At 47.0% G+C, this 24,716-nt stretch overlaps 1 protein-coding gene across 3 annotated transcripts in view; it reads left to right on the forward strand.

Annotated features, from left to right (window-relative positions):
• LOC126548481 (uncharacterized) overlaps positions 1-5,083 on the forward strand; it is an 83,019-nt gene extending 77,936 nt beyond the window's left edge. For all 3 annotated transcript variants that reach the window (XM_050196681.3, XM_055063055.2, XM_050196680.3), the window contains one exon: positions 4,605-5,083. In XM_050196681.3, coding sequence (XP_050052638.1) covers positions 4,605-4,791 — 187 coding nt within the window. In that variant the 3' untranslated portion in view covers positions 4,792-5,083. The remainder of the gene's footprint in view (positions 1-4,604) is intronic.
• Positions 5,084-24,716: the final 19,633 nt, after the last annotated feature.

A 24,716-nucleotide genomic window follows, 5' to 3' on the forward strand; every position in this document is an offset into this window, starting at 1 on the left:
AGCGCCCTGGCATAATGTACCAAGCGTGCGTGTCACGTCGCTGGCGCGATGAAGAACGCCGGCGGCGTCGCACATCAACAATGCACAAGATGAGCGGAAAAGCGTCTGCGTTTTCGACAAAGACAAAACCTGCACGCCTTCGTTTCTACGCACTGGGAATGTCTTATCCCAAGTGTATGCTCAGAGCTATTCTTTTTATGCTTTCCCCCTTATAACCTGAAGACAGAAGCACAAGGTCTTTCGGTAACTGAGCACTATAAGAAACGACATGATAATTCTGTAAACTGTATCTATTGGGACATGCATAGGCGCCGAGTACGGGGGGACTGCGGGGCCCGAGCCCCTTCCGACGTTTTTCGGGAGAGGGAGAGCAGCCCCGCCCCCAGCGATGCCGAAGCCTACTCCCCCCCCCCCCCCCATCATGAAGAGTCATTAGCGGAGTTCTAATACCCACATTATTTGAGGTTTCTTTTGAGTTGTCTCTACTTTTTCACTTAAAATATCAATGTGGCTAAATGCTTACTGCCTCAATGTTGGTGCGGACCTGCTAGGCTTTTAAATCGCACTTTCGCCTTATTTCTGCATATCCTGACAATAGGAGGGCAAGCGCATTAGAAGTACCAGCGGCGTATACCTCACTTGTATTTCAATATTTTTTTTTCAATTTCCACTGCGAACACCATGCACAGACACAATATATTTAAATATATACAGGGGACAAAGTTGATTATCTTTCTTGAAGATATTAAGCAGAAGGAGGTAGCCAACTGACAGTTATTTCTAACAGTTTGGATAGCCTATATGCCTAGCGAATGACTATGTTGCTGTTTGTTCACCTCGCTTCAAACTGCTTTGAGTGCTTTTTTGACCCTGAAAAAAAAAAACAAAAGAACTTGCTGACTTCAGTGACCCCTTTGGCAGAGTCTTTTATGAACGGTGTGTGAAATGCACGCGAATGATATGTGTCTCAGTATTGCTTCGCTTTCCAGTAGGCAGTACTTTCCAGTAGGCAGTAGGTAGCGCTTAGCGCGATCGGAATATCAGCGTTACAACTGTTATTAAAGGTTATATAATATGGGTGGGTTCGGAAAGCTGGTCTGCCCCCCCCCCCCCCCCCCGGCAAAATGACAACTTTCCGCCTATGGATACATCCAAAATGGGCGAAAATGATATTTTATACGCCATTCTGAAATCTACCAATAATTCGCGAACGGGACTTTTGTTAACACTCACGTAAATTATATACGTAACAATTTTACGTGAGCTGTGAACTAACACATCATAAATGTCCGTTTTAGACGATCTAACAGATAAAGGTTACAGGATTGTGGCATCTATTATTATTGGCACGGGTTTGGCAAATTGTAGACACTATGCTTCAATCTGTTAGTTTATGAATTTTCACGAATTATTTCAAAACATTTTGAAGCGCTAAATAAAAAAAAGGTTGGTCGGAATTTAGCTACCGCTAATTGTCAAATTATGCGGCAGCAATCTTATAAGTTTCAAAAGTATATATTTTTACACATAGGTACAGTGACGTTAGATCCAACGCACATGCTGGAACGTGTGCGATCGAAGCGAAGCTTAGCGTTGCGTTAATTTAAATACTGCAAAACTGTCCATCCTCTGTAGCACACTTTGCAGCATGGCGAATACTGGGCCCAGCATATATCATGACAGCGGGCCAGTTTGCCATTCTACTATTGGCCTCGAGCTCCACCACTGGAAAAGCTGGCGCCACCGTCGCCGTGACGTGCTATTAGGGATCACGTGGACATAGCGGCCGCGTCGGCTGCTTCGGGAGCGCCGAAGCGAGCTGAAAACGAGAGCTTAAATTTCCTCGTACGCTACGGTCCTTATTTAGAGGCGAGATTTTCCCGCTCAGAGTGTCTCCTTTACAACGCTTGAAAGCACTATAATAGGTAGTGGCTGCCTTTGAAGGCGCGCAACATGGTAGGCTATTGCTCGGTGCCGCAGTGCCGGACGTACGCAACGGAGCCCGGTGTCAGCCTTATTCACACGTAGCCGCAGGACAAGAAGCTGCGTGAAGCTTGGCTCGCGAAAAATAAAACCGGCAAACAGTCATCAGCTACAACTCGGGTATGCAGCAAGCACAGACGCGAGGAAGATTTCTGCTACGGCGCCGGGTCTGCGATGTTCGGAAAACGCGCACTGAGACGCTCGCCCGAGTCTGCTGCCCGACTAATGTCATAACGGTTTAGTCTATGAACTTGTCGATGCTATAGATACTGGCAAGTTCACTGGAGTGGAAAGGGAGTGGTAAGAAGCACATTAAAAAAAAAGCATGGTATATGGTCATGTTTGTGTTATGAATTATTACACTGGATTACAAAAAAGAAGCAGCGGGAAATCGCACGCTGAGAACACCGATAAACATACAGTGCGACGCAACTCGAGAAATAATATTGAAACGTCCAAGAATTTAGAAGAAAAAAGAAACATTGAATCGTCGCGACGGCACATCACAGGCGTCGTAGGCGTCGAAGTCTCTACAATTAAATTATTTTTGAACAGCTCTGATAGCGCCCACGCAACATTGGTTGCTTGTATACTGTCAAATGCTCATATTCTGCGGCCTAAAGCTCATGGCACGGTGCGAAAACGCGCACGCGACGAAAACAAAACAGTGCGCGGACAAGCATGCAGACGCGCAGTCAGTCGCTGCGAATATGTGCGATCGCTGCATTGAGGCTTCATTCTATTACGGTCAATTTAGTCATACAAACACTATAAGAGCATATTTCACATAGTTTGCTCTCAGCGTTTCAAGAAGCCGGTTCGGGAGACTCCATCGCGGCGACCGCGCGCAGTGGCGTTCACTGTACGTATCCGGTAAAGAGATAGCGTCTCTAAAAGATTCTGTGCTTTCAGTTTGCCCAAGATTATTATTTAGACAGTAAAAAACTTTTCTCGTTTCGAAAGTACTTACAGAAATGTCCAGGAGAGCTCGCGCGTGGTGTTTTCAGTGAGCGCTGACAGCATATGAGGAGCGCGCCGCGTGATCCCTCATACTACGCCAGCGAGGCGCTTCCGATAGATGGCGACTCCGTAACTCCTCGCCGCCAATATGCAGGATCCGCCCACTACTTCCGACGTACGGTAGACCTCTCGACAGCTGCGCGTGCGTGCTTCATTGGTGAAATTGCATATCTCTCATTTATAAAAATGGCGTTTCGATACCTCGTATCTCTTACCAGCTTGCTATTTGGTGCACACTTTGACGCGCTTGTGCACGCTCATGCACCTCGAGTTTTCTGTTATATATACCTCCAAGGCGGGTGAAGTCTATGTGGAAAGTTTTGGCCCATGGTGGGATCGAGCCCTGATTTTCAGCGCAGCAGCCCAACGCTCTAGCCACTAGGCCACGGTCGCACGCACGCTTCTCTCGTGCCAAAGTCGCCCTTTGAAATGTGTAACACGTGTCGATTTTTCGCACTTTCCACTCGTGTCAGCTAACGCTTTGAGACGCTGTGTTAGACTGCACGGCCTTCGAGATCGGCCCATATTTTTCGTCGGGCGCACACTTACAAAGTGGGTGCAGACCGCATATAATGGTATCGCATTAAAATTTGCTTCCGAAGACTCCTAGCTTTGGCTCTTAAATGCAACAAACTTCATTTGGAGAGGTTCGGAGGTTGTGAGAATTTCTGCCTTCCGGTTGACCTCCCTGCCTTTCCTGTCCTTGCTCTCTCTCTCTCTCTCTCTGCGTGTACTTGAATACTTTAGCTGTACTTTAGCGTGTACTTGAATAAATAAGTCGGAGTTGACTCTGAACAAGTAAACGGTATATGGTGCAACGGCTACACGCCGTACAGTGTAGAGGCGATCGTAGCAACCCCTCCCCCCCCCAAAAAAAAATACCCACTTATACATTCTGATGAGAGCTTACAAACCAGTAGAGCGGAGCTGCACAGTGCAGCGAAGAATTTCCCATTTTTATCACCTTTCGCGCAGATACAAAATCAAACAAGTGCACACTGCGAAGGTTAACGAACCGTCAGCTCATGGTTGCACTATGTGTGTGAATTACACCATGCTAGAGTGTGTATATTTCTTGTTTTTCTATTGTCGAACTGCATGCGACATTCTCTCGCTTTTTTTCTTTTTTGTTGTTGTTGCTTTTCGCATAAATATTTTTATTTTGCGGAGTGCTGCAATGTATATGTATGTGGTGCTTTGTTATTTGTTTGTTTTATTTTGTTTTTCCTAATCGTAAACAGGTGTAGTCGCTCTCGAGTAGCGCACGAAGAGATTCTCGGAAAACAAACAGTGCTCACCAACGCGCGTTATGCTGCTGTTTTTGACAAGCAGATGTTGGTGGGTATAGTCGGTTGGCCATTGTTGCTGTAGAGTCAGCGCACGTGAAAATACACGCACGAATTCTGAAAGAAACTAATGCGCGCGCCACGTGTTTGTCTCACATGTGTCTACCCGGTGCGTTGCCTCTACAACGTCAATACTTGTCCTTTTTTTTTTAATTTTCAGTAAAAACGTTGCGCTGTTTAAGATGTTTCTGGGGGCTTTCCAGTTGAGTGACACCATTCTAATGAACCATGGCATTGCTCTCTTTACGCTCGCAGGTCCCCGGACACTGCCTGCTCGAACGCGATCAGCTTGCCTTTCGGCTACACCAGCCGCTGCACGCAGAAGTACTTGAAGAAAAAGCTGCTCTCGCTCGACTCGGACGGCAGCGGCACGTCGGAGGAGAACTTCTTCGTGCCTTCCTGCTGTGTCTGTGAACTCGTCCGCGATGTGGGCAAGAAGTAGCGCCCCTTCCCGGATCGCGCGTGCCGGGGGGATGGTGAACGGGGTGTGTGTTGAAGTGAATGCGGAGATCAGACTTGGACCGAAGTGGTTTCGAGAGTGACATGGGAAAGAGTGGATAGGATGAACGATCGCTGAGCGACCCGACTGCTGCCACGGTGCCTCTTCTACGTGTGTAATTCTGTACATGCGCAAGGTAGCCTGTACACATTTCCGTGCTTGTGCTCATTTTCGACATTGTCTCGATAAAACACTGTACACCGGCGGCGGCTGTCTGCTGCGCCGTGGGACACAAGCTTGTCTATGCAAACCTTCCGTCATGTACGGCCCGTCCTCGCGGACAGCCCATGTCTGACACTGAAGCGCGCACGCACGGGTCATGAAATCGCACCAGCGCATAAATATGTCGCCTCTGCAAATATCCTCCTTTACTAAGCGGATGTGCTGTGTTACTTTTCGCTACCGGCATCCAGGGCTACGCGTTGCCTCTTAGACTATAGGGATATTCCTAAACGCGGATTTCTGATCTGGCCGACGCTCCAGGCTAAAGAGCCGTAAAATTTCGCCGGAAATTGATCTGCGGAGCAGCTATCTGTCGCGTATATAGAAGTACTCAGCGCAACCGCCGTGTTTGCCTCGTGGCTTTGGTGTTGCGCTGCCAAGCACGAGGTTCCGGGAACAAATCCCGGCCGCGGCGGCCGCGTTTCGATGGGGTAATCGAAATGCAAGAACGGCCCGTTTGCTGTGCACTGTGTGCACGTTAAATAACCTCAGGTGGCCAAATTTAATTTGGAGCACCCCACTATGGCGTGCCTCGTAATCAGATCGTGGTTTTGGCAGCGCCCCAGAATTTAATTTAAACACCCAGCACGGCGCAAGCAGCAATCAAAGCCGCACAGCCATACCTGCGACGGCCGGCTCAGTCAAAATTTTAGAAATTATGACGCCTGCGTTCTGGCGTGAAAACGTGGTGGTGCTCCGGAAGTCGGGGAACTCGAACGTTATAATATTCTTAAAAGGGACGTTGTGCCAGTTACAAAAGAAAGAGAGTAAGTTAGTGACAGATACCTAGCAATGTAATAAGCAAAAGCTTTATTTGACTCTTATTGCTTGAAAAGTATAGCAGGCGCGCAAGTCATCACCACTACTTTAGGGTGTACGATAATGTGTCAAACATCGCATAAGACTACATTTAACAGAACATTCAGCCACAGATAAACACACTGTATACACGATAAATACGAAAACAATGAACGGTATCAAAGAACGGTCCCTCCGCAAGAGAGAGAGACAGAGACAGAGAAAACAGCATTCATTAGTCCCAAAGGAAGACCTTCGAATTGACAGCCCATAAAAGACATGTTTTTTGCCGCAATTGAACACACACAAAAGGAAGACACAGCCACCCGTGTTGTCTTTGTGTCTTCCTTTTGTGTGTGCTCAATTGCAGCAAAAGACATGTCTTTTAGCAAGCATCAACTAGGCCAACAAGCAGTTCTGTTGCGACGGCCCATGTCCGCACCAGCCTGGCTGTGATATTCACATTCATGAAATGCTACATAGTATACAGGGTGGGCTTTTTCTCAAGACAGATCACATTTTTATCTTTTGGTTAGTAAAAAAGAAAGCGCCCGGTTTATACTGAGCCACACAAAATGTCATTTGAGTATAATGAACAAGCACTATAAAAAAGAACACGCACTGATACTTGCCCCTCTTCTCTTGGCCAAAAATGAAAACGCTATTGCAACAGAGAAAAATATGAAGACACGAAAGAGGAAGAAAACGAAAGAGATGCCTAAGTACTAGTTCAGTAGCTCTGAACGAATATTAAAGGTACGTCGAGTGCGTTTTCTTCTAGCTTTCCCATATTTGGACTTAAGGAAGCTTGAAAGAGTACAGTTACTTTTTCACTCAAAAGGTTTCTTTTTTAATTGACTGTGAACTGTGTATTGATGAAGGCACAGTGCTGAGCCATTGAACCGCGATACTCTGAGCGCATGGCTACTAGAGCCTTTTGTGTCATCGGTCAACGCTTGTGAAACTGAACTCATGCATTTTTGTATACGATGACAATATGAGCCTTTGTGGCACATGTTGTGACAGCATTTGGCCCCCCTTTGACCCCCCAGTACTCACTCGTGGCGCAAAAATCACCAGCAGCCATGCGCTCTGAGTATCGCATTTCTATTCTGAGCACTGTACATGATGCATTCATACATGCTATTACGAATTTCGATACTCATGAGATGGGATTCCCACAAAGTACGCGCCTACAGCATGGACTCCAAGAAGTGCGGAGCGTTTTCATCAACCTCGAAGATGGGGACCTGCCAAATTAGAAGCTTCAGACGTTATTGTGAAGTTACTCAAAGGTGCGCTGCGCGTTTTTTTTTTTTTTTTTTGCGATTTCTGAAACAGGCGGAACAACAACCACGCCAGGAAAACGTGGCTGATCCCACATGCATCGGATACTCGTTACCGTGGTCGTGATATTATTTATCGTGCTGGAGATAAACTTGAACGAGAAGAAAGGGGGGTTTAACCGAGGGGCCCGATTCTTATTAATCATATCATAAGCCAACAAAGACGCCAAGGACAATACAGGGGAAATTACTTGTACTTGCTAATTGAATTAAAGTAACGATAAATTAATGGAACTGAAAGCGGACCCAAAATCCACTTGCCGCAGGTGGCGAACGATCCCACGTCTTCGCATTACGCCTACGTTGCTCTACCAATCGAGCTATCGCGGCGCCGTTTTCCCGTCTACTTTCTTGGGTATTTATGTTTTACTACTAGAACTAACCATGGGAGTGTCAGCCAGCGCCACCACTAAGAAACCTTAGCGGCGGATGTGGAACATCCTTTCTGCCGCAGGCCTCACGAGTTCGTGATTACGCGAGTACGTATGAAATTTATCATTTCTTTAATTCAATTAGCAAGTACAAGTAATTTCCCCCGAGTTGTCCTTGGTGTCTTTGTTGACTTCTTATGATATAGAGATATACTTGGAAACGTAAGTGTTCCAGTTGTTACGCATTAAACTTTTTGAAGAAACAGGGATACGATGGGTGAGTGAACGATCCCGCGAGTATTTGAAATGTTTAGTAGGTGCCCCAAACTACAAATTATCATCTGGTCCTTGCGCTGCACCTAACCTGTTCAAATCTTCGGATGACATTCAATGCTTTTGTTTTTAATCAAAAATTGGACTTATCGAAAGGCAGTTCAATCAGTGGACGTTGGGGCCTGCACATCATGCACTGGGAGCTTGGCAGGTTCAGCAGCCAAGCGCTCAATGCACTATGCCATTAGGCGCCACTCCTAAGTAATAGATTTACTTATTCCCACAAGACTGTATATGCTCCCCTATATTTGGGAGAATATAAATAGTAACTCTACACAAGGCCTGCACTCACCAAGAGTAAATACCTCTGCAGCCACGTCACCATCAGTGTGGCGTCCTAGTCTCCTCTAAAGACATGCTTCCTTGTTATGTATGTGGAGCGTCACTGAGTGGGAGGCGAACAAGCATCCATATGATGCCAAAAATTCACTAAAGGCTATTGTGGCATCACTGTCAAAAATCAACACCCACTATCCGAGTATGCAGCCGTCATGCAAATCGAATTCAGTCAGTAATCGAGGCTAAAGATGGTTTTATTCAACGCCCTAGAAAACAGCATTGAAAGAAACAATGTAAAGATTTTGGAATGAACATGTTGAATCTTGTTTAAAATACTGTCGCTATTCATGAAATCGTCATTATGTCCTCAAATACCTCACGCACCGGTTACATCTCATACAAGTGATGCGCAAGAAGAAGCACCGCCACCCCCCCTTCTGCCGCATTTTTATTTTCTGCCGGGGTGGTCTACTTCCTCAAAATGGTTTACGCACAATGTGTCTCAAGTAATGCATGGCGGGAGCCGATGAGGCGTCATACACGTACACAGGCGTTATAAAGGTGCAAAGAAATTTTGGCTTTTAAGATCTGTCGTTTCATATAAGGAGTCGAACCGCCAACCACATATAACAACGGTCCGTGAAAGAGAGCACCTTTTCGTGCCATTGTGGTCATTCTGGGGCCTGCTATAGTGAATGCAGCGCTTGAAACTATTCTCTGTCACATCAGCAGCCAGGAAAGCAGACACAATGGCGTGCATCGAACTAAGACGTACACTTTTATAGCATACATGCCTGATTAAGTATTTGCAGGCTATTAATAATAATTTATACATTAAAACTGCGTGAATTAAACCATATGCCGCATACGACACAACTAAAGAGATCTGACCTCTTGTAGGTGTACTGCGCTCAGCTGCGGATTTGAACCTTTATGCACACTTTTTGCCTGCGTACACTAATAACGCCGCAAGCTCTTGTCTAGAAGCAAGGCATGCATTCCTGCAGTTAACGCAGATCGATTCTGCAATTTCGTGACGGTGACGAGAACAATAACTGACCATCAAATATTTCAACACGTTGGTAAACTGCAGAACGTTTTCGGAGAACATTTCACACGAACAAGGACGGGTTACAAAATTGTTGCATAATCCATCCAAGATAATTGTCAAAGTAAGCGAATAGCTTATGTAGTCGGCAAAAAAATCAAACGGACACCACTAGCAAAGTACCTATTCTTCCGAAGTATTGATCTGCTGGCGTCGATAACGGTGCTTGATGATGGCGGCACAATTTACCGTCGACACGTTTTGGTAGGCGACGTCCTTATTGTGGATGAGACGGACGACGGCATGGGCCAGCTACCACTTTTTACAAGCCCGACCCCAACTTTTACAACTGGCTGGCAGCAGTGAAACGGATTTTGCGCCGTGGTGCTGTGTCTGCGGTGAGTGCTTGGTTTTTGCTTTTGAGTAGCTCTCTAGGCTTCATTTTGTGGTTGTTCCGTTTAGAACGGTAGGGAAGCAGGATAATTGATTGTTGGCTAGGAATTGTGCTTGCCTAGTTGTGTTTAGCCAGCTGGACCAAGGTAATAAAGCAGCAATCATGGATTTGAGGACACTGGTGAGAAACTGGGCCTAGACGTACACAAGGAAATTATGAAATCGGAAATATTAAAGCTGATTTCCGAACAGGTCATTGAAAAGCAAATTGGAATTGGGTTAGAACTCTTTAAGAAAAGAGAGAAACGGGAGAAAGAAGCACGGGACAGAGAGAGAAAGAAGGACGGGACAGACAGAGAAAGAAAGAAGAACAGGACAGAGAGGAACACGAGAAAGATGCAACTTGACCTTGAAAGTAAACGTTCGGAGTAGTCTCGAGCGAGTGAAGGCACTCTGGAACGATCAGGTGAGGCAAAATCATACCGTATGGGCAGCCTATTAAAGCCATTTGAGGTCGGGAACGACATGGGGTTGTTCCTAGGAAATTTCGAAAGGACTTGCGAGATGATGAACTTCGCTTCGCTCCGAGTACATGGCCACAAAGGTTGCTGTCGATGTTGCCGTGTGAGGCTGCTGAAGTAATCACCGGACTCGGTGCGTAAGATGCATATGATTATGCCAAGCTGAAAGCCAGCCTTTTGAAGAAGTGCCGCCTTTCAGCTGAAGATTTCTGGCAACGGTTTCGAAACACGGGCAAGAAGCATAGCGACGGATATCCGGAGTTTTCATGTGGCTTAAAGGCAAACCTAGTCGAGTGGTTGAAAAGCGCGGAAGCGTACAAGAGCACGGACATTATTATTGAATACATGTGTCTAGAGTAGTTTTACAAAAGCATCCCACAATCTGTGAAGCTGTGGGTGCAAGATAGAGGAAACGTAAACACTGTGGAAAGGGCGGCTGAATTAGCCGAAGAGTACGCAACGCGTAGAAAGCTGAGCGCCGAGAACGGAAGTTCGGACGGTCGAAATAGGCAGCGGAAACATTTTCCGTTCAACAAGGGATCGCAGACGAAAAGACCGGAGCACGTAGACACGGCGAAAAGGACAAGAAAAGAGCGACAAGTGAAATGGCAAAACCGTACAAAAAAGCACAAATGGAATCAGAATCTTTTAGGCCGATCCGCTGCTATAAGTGCCACAAACTTGGAAATATCGCCGCGAACTGCGGGAAGCCTATAGCGTATTTTCATACGTGGAAGAAACAGACGAGACCATGTAACTTTTACGCCCATATCTTCACGACCTGCATATTAATATAAACCATGCCGGGTGCTACGAGACAGTGCCACCACTATGGACATTGTCTATCCGTCTTACGATATGGTAGGTAACTTCACCGGAGAAGCAGCATGGATTAAACAGGTTGTGTAAGAACACAGCGTGTGTCTACCGATGGCGAAAGTAAAAATCAGTGGGCCATTCGGGTAGCTCGTGACCGAGGCTGCAGTTTCCAAATTCTTGTCTCTGCAGTACCCTTACATTTTTTTCGAATCAGACGGATCAGTTACTGCGTGAGAAGGGGCTGAAACTTGGAGAGGGCGTAGTACAGGCGTTGACGCGATCCCTGGCTCGCCAAATCGCGTCACTTTTATCTGAAAATGCAAAAGCCGATCCAGCAGAAGTAGCAAAAAAGGTAGCCTCGGCAACAGAAACCGAGCTAGGCTCGACGATGAAAAGCGGTTGAGGAAATCCTGCCAGCTGACTAGCTCAACGAATGCGTATCACAAGGCATGTGTCAAAGTTCACGCCTGCAGGGAGAGCCAGCTGACGCACTCGCAAGCGAGACAGGGTTGTTACTATCACCGGCCTCAAAGAAATTTGATCGGCTCTTACGTGTGAACAGAGAGTCAATGGCAGCCGAGCAAAAGAATGATGTCAGCCTAGCTAAATTACATGTAACAGCTAAAGAAACCATTGCTAGGCGCAACGTGATGATGCACGATAAAGGAGGCTTGTTATATCGGCGCTACAGAGACCGAAAGGGCAGGATTCTGGATCAGTTGGTCCTACCTACTAATACAGGGAGGACCTTTTGGGTCTCTGTCATGGAAACGGGTGGTCTGGCCACCTAGGCAGTAACAAATCGAAAGAAAGATTGCTGATGGAAAACTACTGGCCTGGCTGTTTCAAAGACGTAAAAAATTTGTGAGATCATGCGACGCCTGCCAGCGCACGGGTAAACCGGGAAAATCATGGAAAGCTCCTATAAAGGTAGTGCCCAAAGGTAGTGTCTCTACCAAAGACAAAGTCAGGTAACAGGTACATGTTTACCATGCTGTGTCCAGCCGCAAAATTTCCGGACGCAATTCCTCTGAAAGAACCCAGCTCCACCAAAGTGGTAGACGCGCTTTTGACAGTATTCGCCCGAGTCGGGTTTCCAGCCGAAATACAGGCGGGTCAAGGGTCGGTATTCACCATCTCACTGACTTCCACATTCTTACAAAAGTGCGGGGTAAAGTTCATACACAGTTCCGTCTATCACCCTGAGTCAAATAACGCAGATAGGGGTCATTCAGTGCTTAAGCGAGTTCTGCGGGCGCTCTGTTACGAGCACAAGGAGGACTGGGAGAATTGACTTCCGGCTACTTTGTGTACTTTGCAAATGGTTCCTCATGAGGCTACAGGGTTCTCACCAGCAGAACTAGTGTAGGGGAGGACACTCCGTTCTCCACTGAGAAAGTTGAGAGAGATGTGGGATGAACGAGGAGAGTGCCAAACAGTGGTAGAGCACGTGCTAAATCTGCTGGAACGGCTAAGTGCAACACAAGAACTAGTCGAAAAGAACATGGGTGGTGCACAAGAGAACGCCAAGCTATATTAGGACAGGAATGCGAGGCTTAGAACATTTGACGCTGGGGACCACGTAAAGATCCTCAGACCTTCAAGAAAGAAAAAGCTTGAAGTTCACTGGGACGGACCCGTCAAACTGTTGCACAAACTTTCAGATGCTAACTATGATTTGAAAGTGCCTGGTCGCAGGAAGAAGGTGAGAATATACCACTGCAATTAGGTGAAGCCGTACATGGAGCGGAGCGGAGTCGTTAAGTTTACCATCAAAGAGCCAGATGACATTGATACCAAGTTCAATGAGTGTAATGCAACCTCCAACGCTGAAATCAGCCTGGAAGAAGTTGTAGAACACTAGTTAAGCACGGACCCTCTTAAATCCGAGCAGCTGGATGAGCTAAAGGGGCTGCTAGGAGAATATCTCGATAGATTCAGCAATCGGCCATGGGTAGAACCGAACTAATAACACATGAAATAGAGCTGACATCAACCGAACCCGTAAGACGAAAGCCTTACATGGTGTCTCCACGACAGAGAGAAATTATGGAAGCAGAGATACATCTCATGCTAGAGTTGGAGTTATTGAGCCCGCTGAGAGTGACTACACGTAGCCACTATTAATATCCCCTAATAAGGACCCTCGTCCGTGTGTTGGCTACAGGAAGTTAAATGTCATCACCAGGGATCATTTGTACCCGATATCCAACACTGAGGAACGAATCGAAAGAGCCAGCGCCGCTAAATACATTTCGACTCTAGATCTCGTGCGGGGATACTGACTAGTTCCCCTTTCAGGAAGTCCTAGCCGCTATGCCGCATTTATTATCTCACCTGTAGGCAGTTTTCACCCTCTCGTTCTTAGCTTCGGGCTGAAGAACGCGCCGTTTAGCTTCTCTAAGTTGAATGATATTTTCCTAAAAGACTTGCAAGAGTTCGCATTGCCATACCTTGTTGACGTCGCAATTTTTTTCTGACAGCTGGAAACACCACGTATCGCACCTCAAGCAGGTGTTCTCGCGGTTGAGGGAAGCAGGCTTAACTATGAAGGCGAAAAAATGTTGGTTTGGCTGCTCGCAGGTTACTTATCTGGGCCATGTTGTCGGCCAGGGCATGAGACGGCCGGCCCAGTTGAAAATAGCTACGATTGGAAATTTTTCAGAGCCGCGCACGAAAACAGACATTCGTTCATTTGTGGGACTTGTGGGGTACTATCAACGGTACATTCCAAATTATTCGCAAATTGCAAGCCCTTTAACGGACGCACTCCGAAAGGGAGCACCGAGTAACGTGCCCTGGGATAAGAGCAGAGAGAACGTTTTCCAAGGTTTGAAAACGTTATTAGTTTCTCGTTCTGTGCTTCGCGCGCCAGACTATACAAAGAAATTCATAGTTCAGTGCGACGCAAGCGACAGGGGAATGGGCGTGGTACTTAGTCAGGTCGGCGATGATAATGAGGACCATCCCATTCTCTATGCCAGCCGTAAAGTAACTGTAAGAGAGGAAGCCTATAGTGCTTCAGAAAAGGAATGTGTCTGTTTGGTTCGGGCAACCCAGAAGTTGTCGTGTTACTTGTACGGAGCGAGATTCATCTTCGAATCCGACCACTGCCCTCTGATGTGACTTAATCAAATGTGCCCAAAAAGTGGCCGCTTGCTCCGATGAAGCCTCACCCTCCAACAGTACAACTTCTCCGTTAGATATAAGAAGGGAAAGTTGCATAGTAATACGGACGGCTTGAGCAGGCTAACTTGAAACTTGTTCTGCGTTTAGGGATCCCGAATAATTTTTGTTGCTGTTGTTGTTGTTTGTTAAGCCAAGACGATTCCCTTTCATTTAGTAGGACTGCATCCATGATTGCTAAATTTGTCGGCATGAAATTCCTTCGAAATTTGCATATCGAAATGCAGTATTTGTTGATTTGCACTCATGTTTTTGAAGCCTGGCGGGTCTAAAGCGAGATCCAGAATGCTTTATCTCTGCGCAGAGCCGGCCGTGTTGTGGGGTTCGCTTTGCTACTGCCTGTCATTGTGAGATGTTTTGGGGTATATGTCAGCATTTCGCAACTGGTTGCTGCAAGCCATGTCATGCCCCTTGCCACCATCGGGGAGCTTTCATCCCTCTTCTGCCCAGCGGTTATCAGCACTGGCCAGTCGACAATTTGCGGGGCAATGGAGGAGCTGTTACGATCAGTCTGCGGGGGTAGTGACCTTCTAGCCTCTCCTGCCCCGCTGCGACGAATCGCTTCGTGAAGCCAACAATGCGTCCTCTTCGGACAGTCCTGCGGCGCCAGTAAGGCGAGACACGTTTGGCGGGTATTGTTTGTTGGTTCACTGTCGTCTTCACGCACCAATGGGAGCAAGAAAACTCATAGAAAAAGGTGTTCTAAGGCATTTACTCACGGACCCGGGTAACCGCCACGGTCGTTTGACAGACGCCCCAGCTAACTGCTGGGTTTCTTTCTTTTCTATGTTTTCAGTGAGTAAAGGTGCGGGAGTGGGTGTGTGTACCCTCGCTCTCAAAGCGCGGGTCCTTCGACCACTTTGGACACTCCGATTGGACGAAGGTTGGATGGCAGATTTCCCTGGCCTAGGGATCTAGGGAGGACAGAGGGGGTTTAAGCAGACGTTTTCGGCTGCTCGGGGTGTGCTTCACTTCAATCATGCTAGACTAATGAGATGTAACGTTCTCTACTCTTCATGTAGATATTGTAAATGACCCCAGTACTCCTCGTTGTCGATGAGAACACGTTCCTCCCTTCAACACCGTCCTTAGCGCTGGTGAGTCGGACAACGGTATGGGCCAGCTACCCCTTTTTACATGCCTGACCCAACTTTTACAGTATGCAATATATTGGTCTTGCGGTAAGCCTTTGTCCGTCTTTGTGTGTTGTGGAGTGGAGGAGCGTCGTGTCATTTTCTGACCGTCACTCATGGGGTAAGCCTCGCGCAAACCCATCTCCAGAAATGCAATAGAGGTGATCCGCGAATGCCATTGTTCGTTTCGTTGTTAGTCCAGCATCTCAGCGTGATTCGGAGAATCTCCGGTACGCATTGGGGCAGCCATCAGACGTCCATGATGAAACTGCACTCAGACCTAGCATAGTGTTCAATCGAATTCTTTACGAACCCTCTTATCTCACCATCCCAGACGCAACAGAATCTCTTGGGGTCACTATCGGTCACTCGGCGTCTGCTTGCCTCCTGAAGTGGTTTTAATTGTAGAACCATGGATGACGTTTTGATAAATTTTAGTGCGATAGCTGTTTTTCGTCGAGCGCAAGGCTCTAGGAGGAGGAGTGCGGGGGCGGGGGGGTTCTACTCCGGGCGGCCCGGGCCGCCGCGAGCACCCGCCCGCGCTGCCGTATTTTGAAAGCCATCTATGACGGGGAAAGAGTCCTCCCGTGCGCGGTGTTTTCACGGCTTAATTCGCGTTGATGCAAGACTCAACAAGAAGGTCTATTCGCTCGCTGCCGCATGCCGCGCTTCCTCACTTTGAGTGTTTTGACAGCGAGTTTCCGCGGTATTTAATCTTGCCGTTGAGTGTGGGAGTTGGGCGATGCTGAGAAGGACTTCGAGAAATGAAGGTTTACTTACATTACGTACAGGAATAGATCCAAAGCAAAATAACAGTAAAAAGTCATTGACGGCCGGGAGCAAATCTTACGCTGCGGCCCGCGGCACGAAGAACGTCTGTCTCTTTCCGATGGTTCTCGTGTTTATAATCCCTTCAGCACGTCGGGGTCAGGTCATTTTCATCCAATCGGCGAGCGCGTACAGGTGTCATTTTCATCCAAACGTAGGGCCCATACAAGTGGCGTCATGTTCGGCCAATGGGGACACTCCATGGGCTCTATTCTCCGATGGCTGCCTCCCTCCGGCATTGCCTCCTCGCCTGGTAGGGGCTCAGCAGGAGGAAACTGGTCGTCCTTGAACGACCTTCCAGTTCTGCAAAAGCGGCTTTTCTCGGAACTAGGGTCAACTACCTCGAACCGTGCCGGCCTCCAGTTGCACTTTCGAGAAGCGTCACACAGGGGGGAGACAAAAGCTCCACGCACGGTACACTAGGGCGGGATAGCCAACTTGTCTGATGAGACCGGTATCATAGTCGACGCGCGCCTGCGTACCCCAACTGCAATGCGACGGCGAGTGGTTGCGTTCGGAGAACTTGACCGATGCCAGTTAATGGTCCGTATCTAACAGCGGTCATCGAATGAGATGTGTTCATGTTTGCTTGCGCGCAACACCACGTTTGTTAATTTAATTAGTTTGTCTATGTTTACAAGCTTATACGACCGATAAAGCTACTATCCTTGCTTCGTACATCTGTCCACTAATTTGCGATGCTTCGGCTTTCAGGCGAAATAGGCCTTTTATTACGATAGCAATCATATGGAGGCTCCAGAAAGACAGACAGACAGACAGACAATGAACTTTATTTGATCCTGAGGAGCTTCAGCGGAGGCCCCTATCGGGGACCCGCGGAAGCCGCTGGCCGCGTACAAGTCGGGGCTCCAGGCGAACTTTATTTAATTATGGGGTTTGACGTGCCAAAACCACTTTCTGATTATGAGGCACGCCGTAGTGGAGCACTCCGGAAATTTCGACCACCTGGGGTTCTTTAACGTGCATCTAAATCTAAGTACACAGGTGTTTTCGCATTACGCCCCCATCGCGAATTTTCGCCGTCACACCGTGATGTTCGATATATATATATATATATATATATATATCCACTCCCAAGGTTCTACTAGGACACATAAATACCCAAGAAAGTGGATGGGGAAACAGCGCCGCGGTAGCTCAATTGGTAGAGCATCGCACGCGAAATGCGAAGGTTGTGGGTTCGGTTCCCACCTGCGGCAAGTTGTTTTTCATCCACTTTAATTTCCATTAATTTATCGTTTCATTATTCCATTATTTATTAAGCACAAGTAATTTCCCCTATGTTGTCCTTGGTGTCAGTGTTTGTTGACTTCTTATGATATGTGTATATATATATATATACCAGGGGCGGGGCTAACGGGATTTCAGCCCCCCCCCTCCCCGCAATTTTTTCGTGTTGTCATGCACCGCCGACGAAAACAACCCCTGGCGTCGGAAATCATTCTGGATTTTGTACAGAATGCATTTTTCACGCTCTACAAGACATTCCAGCGCGAACATTTCGAAGTCTGGCTGCATTGTGCGGTAGCGCCCATGCACCGGGAGTCACATAACACAAGGAACCCAATCCGAGAACAAAGTTTAAAGGGCGTTTTGATGGCGAGCGGGCTCGTCGCGGCATTTTGCGAAGGCCGCGGAATCTGTGGAGCGCATGGATTTCAATTCCGAAACTTAATGGGTATAACGTTCTCATGAACTTTTGATGCGAAAGGTGCATTGACATTTCCAAAGTCGTGCTTTAGATTTTCAATTCAACAACTTTGTGGGTTTAATGTCGTTATAAACATTTGACGCCAAAGGTGCATTAACTTTTCCAAAGCCGTACATCGGACCATACAACGAGACAAGCCAAATCAACACACTATCAGACGAGTTGACAAAGCACGCCGCGAGGTCCGATGAGACGAAGCTTTGTGATGGTTCATTTGCGCCGCCATGTCACAGAAAAGAATATCAACATTTTTTTTTCACCTGCGCCAAAGCATCTATTCAAGACACTAAAGCCAGCAAAGGTAACTACGTTCTTATTTATTTTTCTACTTTGACTTTTATTCGCGAAGACACGTTGAGACTCTTCAATTTTCTTGTTCTCGCTACACGCGGGCTGCCAGAGCCAGCCAGAACGCATGCGTTTTTCTCTGACCGTGTGGATTTTCGCCTGGTAGAGTTTAGGGCACTTTCTGGCTAGCATACGAGAAAAGAAAACAATGGTCGCTCGCCGTCATCACTGTGGGGACTCGACGGATTGAAACGCGTTCGCTTGAGCTCAACTTCTCCGGAAAGTCTTATCTCGCCGGTGTAGGATGCCTGGTAGTATGCGTATGGTTCTCTGTGGACCAAGCGTCTCATGTTTTCTTCGATATTTCTTCGGTAGCCACATCAGGTGGCCAAAGTAGGCACTTAATTGTGGCCAACATGCTTTCCATTGCGTTTTTTTTTTTCATTTCGGTGCCGCGGCCTCACAAAAGATATTAAAAAAAGACATTGTTGCGGCGCAAACAATTGACGCGTGGTGAAAGTTTTAATTTGTTAGTTCTTCTTGGCACTATTAGTATATTATTTCGATAGCAATTACATCGTTACTCCAGGCTCATTCCTACCGTCACCATCGCCCTCATGTTGCGCATAAAGTCCAAAGGCTATAACATTGTGACCACGCGCCGCACGCTGTGTACGTGCGAATGACAGTGTAGGGGGGGGGGGGGGGGGGCGCATGCATGAGCCGACGATGGTGGCTCAGTCTTGTGTGCGCAAGGGAGCGCGCCGCCTTCCGTCGCGGGCGATTATCCCTGGGAGTGGAGGGAGGAGGCGAGGCAGTGTCTTGGGATTCTGTGATCTGTGATTTCGCAACATGTTTGTTTGCCTTGTTTGACGCATTATATACCGTGACTTTTTCTTAGATACGTAGATCTATTGGAGACTTATACGTATATTTAAATATCTTGTTACGATGTTTTGTGTACGCGTGCAGTGAACTTTGTTTCCAGTGACACTTTTTTGCCGTTTATCAATCTCTATCTTCGTATTTGTGTATCCCGTTGTATCTTCGCATTTCTAATGTACAAGGGCGAGTCAAATGAAAGTTAGCCAACCCACACCGCACAATAATGGCTCGGTTCATTTCTACGAGGCATGTGAGTAGCACACAGGCATCTCGCATTTACAAAAGTGACACGCCGGTGTGAGGATAAATGTTCTTTAATGCCCTCATACACTGGGTTGAACATGGTTGCGTGACATAGTGGGCGCTCCAAAAATTGAACAGCGTGGTGTCGTGAGGTTTTTGACAGCTGAAGGTGTTTCCCAAAAAGAAATTAGTCCCCGTATGGCTGCCTTTTACGTTGAACATTGCATTTCATTGGCCACTATGAAGCGTTGGAGCAAACGGTTCAAAGAAAGACGTGAAAGTTGCAAAGACGATCTAAGACCGTGCCAAAGCCACTGCGTAATCACCTTCAACACAATTGCAAAGGTTGATGACCTGTTTAGAGAAGAACGGAGGATAAGCATCGATGAACTGGCAGAGCGTGTGAACATCAGTCACGGTTCAGTTCACACCATAATTAATGAACATATCGGTTGCCCAACATTTCGAACACCTCCAGAAGACGGGGAGGTTCGGCACTACCTTGACTCATCTGATCCGGTATCACAATGAAGGTGACGAGTTCTTGTCTGCGCTTGTGACCGGGGACGAATCATATGGTGCCACTACTACGTGCCTGAAACCAGACGGCAAAGCTTAGAGTGTAAACATTCGAATTCGTCACCCCCAAAGAAAGCAAAGGCCGTCATTTCCGCCGGAAAGGTGTTGTTGAGTTTTTTTTTTTTTCGATCGTCAGAGACCATTGCTGATCGAATTTGCTAAACTTGGAGAGACTATCAATCGTTTCGATATTGTGAAACTCCGACTCGGCTGCGTGTCGCAATCAAAAATAAACGACGTGGAAAATTGACGAATGGGGTCATCTTGCTTCACGACAATGCCCGTCCCCACGTCGCTGATGTGGTTAACACAAAACTCACAACGTTCAAGTGGGAAACGCTGCAACATACACCATACAGCCCAGACTTGCCGCATTGCGGTTTCCGCATTTTGGAGCAATTGAAAAAACAGGTTAAGGGAACCAGATTCGTGTCGGACGATGACGTGAAAGAGTCAGTTAGGTGGCTGACGTGGCCTGGTGCCTGAGCTCCCGAACACTGGTTCTGGTAAAGTAGCTAGCGGTTTTCTTTTAATTTGTGTCTTTTACGTAATTGTTTTTGACCTTTTGTTTCAATATCTGTTAACTTGTCAGAGTAATTTCCTATTTCTTTGCAATGTCATTCCCATCGCCAGGCCAAGAGGCTTCCACCTGGTTGGCTTCAGTTCCTAACTCTGATTTGCCGGTGGAGCTTTTCTTACGCATTGGGACGAGCAGCGTATCTGCGGCTTTGGTTCCGAGTGATGGCGGAGTGATTCGCATGAAGAATCCCAAGGCAATTCAAACCGAACTCCGGATGGCCTCGGCCAATTTTCAACAAGTCACCGAGGTTCGACAGTTTGGCCGCGGGAGCATTCTTTGCTGCTCGTCAGACCAGGCTTGTGTTCAAGATTTACTGAAGTGCGATGTTTTTGCGACCCATCCGGTGAGCAGTTTCATTCCTGATCCCCTTGCATGTACCAAAGGCCTAGTCCGCGCTGTCGACGTAAGTCTATGTCCGGCAGAAATTTTGGAAATGTTTTCAGCGGTAGGCGTGATTTCTGTGTATCGTTGCAGCCGTGTCGTTGATAATAAGCGCATGCCCACAGAAACAGTCATTGCTCCTTTTGCTGGAATTAACCGCCTATCAGAAATAAAGGCATGGCCACTTATATAATGAGTTGAGCCTCTATCACCTCGTGTCCTTCGGTGTCTAAAGTGCTGGCGGTTTGGGCACTCCATAAAAGGTTGCAGGTCCAACCGCGATGCCAAATTTGTGAAGAAGGCCACAATTCAAATGACTGTTCTTCCCGAAATGAGTCCCGCTGTCTGTGCAGTGGTCCCCACCCTGCAGATGAGCCTAATTGCCCTGCGAGGTCAAAAGAAGTGCAAATTCTCGAAATAACTGATAGACGTCGATGCTCTAGTCATGAGGCCATTGGAAAAATTCAGAGCAGGACTCAAGGGTATGCTGGTATAACGGCCTGTCAAACACTATGTATGGAAAACTCAGTCTCTCAGGCTGTGGCAGCTTCCGTAGAAAAGGCGTTGGAGAAAACAATGGAGCGCATTGTGACAAATCTCACCGACTCCCTTGTTCAGGTGCTGTCCTCACAACTAGCTCCGTGGCTTGAACGAACTAATAAAGCCAATATTGAGGATCCGGTGTCGGGTCTACCACGGAGTCCAGCTATTCAAATATCGACCGCGCAGCCATTCACAAATAACGATTCATAAAGCCATCAACTTCTGAGAAAGTCGACCACATCTGTCTCTCCGACACATGGGATGGAAAATCAAGATGTAGATATGGACCCCCGATCTCCTAAACGAACAAGGTCACCGACAGAGAAAAAATATAGCTCTCCCACCAACTGCAAGGCAGAAACGTAGGTTAGAGATATTCCGACTAAAAAGGACTTCTTAAAAGAGAGCGTGTTAGACCAAGCAGTCTCTGCTGCTCGGCTTTATTCACCATAGGACCTTTAACAGTAATTCAGTGGAACTGTCGCTCCATACTTTCCGCTGCAACAGATTTATTATGCCTTATTTCTAAATATTCTCCAGCAGGGGCGTAGCCAGGGGGCGGGGTTTATGGGGCTTCAGCCCCCCCCCCCCCCCCCCCCCGAAATTTTTGGTGCTGTCCATGCACGGCCGACCAAAGCAACCTCCGCGGCGCCGGAAATCATTCTGGATGTTGTCTAGAATGTCCTTTTCACGCTTGAAAAGACATTTCACCGCGAACATTGCGAACACGGGCTGGATTTCGCGGCAACGCCTATGCACCGGGAGTCACATAACGCAAGGAGCCCCATCCGAGCACCAAATTTCAAGGGCGTTTTGATGGCGAACGGGCTCACCGCGGCATGTCGCGGAGGTCGCGAAATCTACGGAGCGCATGGATGTCGATTCCGAAACTTTATGGGTATAAATTCTCATAAACTTTTGATGCGAAAGGTGCATTGACATTTCCAAAGTTGTGCTTCATATTTTCAACTGCGGAACTTTGTGGGTGTAATGTAGTTATAAACATTTAACGCCAAAGGTGCATTGATTTTTCGAAAGTCTTACATCGGAACATACAAGGAGACAAGCCTAATCAACACACTATCAGGCAAGATAAACCAATAAAGAATCAATCGATAAATCAATCAATCAAGTTGACAAAGCACGCAGCGAGGTCCGATGAGACGAAGCGTTGTGGGGGTTCATTCGTGGCGTCATGTCACATAAAAAAAAGATCAACATTTTTTCTTTCACCTACGCCAAAGAATCCATGTCAAGACACTAAAGCTAGCCAAGGTAACTAGGTTCCTATTTATTTTTTCTACTTTGACTTTGAGGGGGGGTGGGGGTGGAGTGGGTGAGCCGACGATGGTGGCTAAGTTTTGTGTGCGCAAAGGAGAAAAGCGGGGAGCAAGCGCGCCGCCTTCCGTTGCGCGCGATACAACGGGGAGAGTGGATGGAATGGGAGCGGCATCTAGAATTCTGTGAATCTGTGATTGCGCAACATGTTCATTTGCCTTGTCTGACGCATTATATACAGTGACTTTTCCTTAGGTAGATTTATTGGATACTTATGCGTATACTTAAATTTCTTGTTGCCAGGTTTTGTGTATACGTGCAGTGAACTTTGTTTCTAGTTGCACTTTTTTGTCCTTCATCAAGTTGTATCTTCGCATTTGTATATATATTCAATTGTATCTGCGCATTTATAATGTACGAGGGCGAGTGAAATGAAAGTTAGCCTACCCACCCCACGCAATAATGGTTCGGTTCATTATCTGCGAGGCATGCGCCTAGCACACAGGCATCTCTCATTTACAAAAGTGACACGCAGGTGTGAGGATAAATGTTCTTTAATGCTCTTATACACTGGGTTGAACATGGTTGCGTGACGTAATGGATGCTCCAGAAGTTGAGCAGCGTGGTGCGGTGAGGTTTTTGACAGCTGAAGGTGTTTCCCAAAAAGAAATTAGTCGCCGTATGGCTGCCTTTTACGTTGAACATTTCATTTCATTGGCCACTGTGAAGCGTTGGAGTAAACGGTTCAAAGAAGGACGTGAAAGTTGCAAGGACGATCCAAGACCGGGCCAAAGCCATCGTGCAATCACCCCCAACAAAATTCCAAAGCTTGATGATCTGATGAGACAAGAACGGAGGATAAGCATCGATGAACTGGCAGAGCGTGTGGACATCAGTCACAGTTCGGTTGACGCCATAATTCATGAACGTCTCGGTTATCGGCTCTTGTGTGCGCAATGAATGCCCAAGATTTTGAACCACTGCCAGAAGACGGAGAAGTTCGGCGCTGCCTTGACTCATCTGATCCGGTTTCATAATGAGGGTGACGACTTTTTGTCTGCAAATGTGATCGGGGACAAACCATGGTGCCACTACTACGAGCATGAAACACGACGGCAAAGCTTACAGTGGAAACATTCGAATTCACCACCCCCAGAGAACGCAAAGGCCGTCATTACCGCCGGAAAGGTGTTGTTGAGTTTTTTTTTTTTCGATCGTCAGGGACCATTACTAATAGAATTTGCTAAATCTTGAGAGACTATCAATTATTTCCGATATTGTGAAACGACGGATCGGCTGGGAGTCTCAATCAAGAACAAACGACGTGGAAAATTGACGAATGGGGTCATCTTGTTCCACGACAATGCCCGTCCCCACGTCGCTGATGTGGTTAATATAAAACTGGCAAAGTTCAAGTGGGAAACGCTGCAACATCCGCCACACAGCTCAGACCTGTCGCCTTGCGACTTCCACATGTTGGGGCAGCTGAAAAAACAGCTCAAGGGAACCAGATTCGTGTCGGACTATGACGTGAAAGAGTCAGTTGCAGGCTTTTTGAAGCAGCAACCTAAGGAGCTTTATGAGATGGGAATCACGCGACTCGCTACTCAAAGGGAGAAATGTCTAAATGCTCATGAAGACTACTTTTAAATAAAGTACCCTGTTTGTCATGTATTCCCACTGGCTCATTTTCATTTCACTCGCGCTCGTATATTTAGCAGAACTCCTGCTTTTTATACGTGCTCTCTGTTGCGACTATAATTTCGATGCAATTACTCACGATACACGACTGGTGACAGCTGCTCCTGCGTAATACATTGGAACAAATGACAGCGTCATTGAGATTTTTCACTGGCCGTTGCATGTGTACAAGAATGTAAACAAGGTTCTTCAATGACAAAGATTCATTAACACATTTGTCCTCAACTTGTTCATTTCACGGCCTTTACATTTTTCATATCAGCGGCATGCACTGCTTTGCTGGTTTCGAACTGATATAGTTCTAAAGTTCGTGTGATATTTTCTTTATTTATTAGATAGGCAAAAAACAAGGAAGCGTTGACATCAGGTGTTCTGGGCACA

Source organism: Dermacentor andersoni, chromosome 1, assembly GCF_023375885.2.
Source record: "Dermacentor andersoni chromosome 1, qqDerAnde1_hic_scaffold, whole genome shotgun sequence".
In the NCBI taxonomy this organism is placed as follows: domain Eukaryota; kingdom Metazoa; phylum Arthropoda; class Arachnida; order Ixodida; family Ixodidae; genus Dermacentor; species Dermacentor andersoni.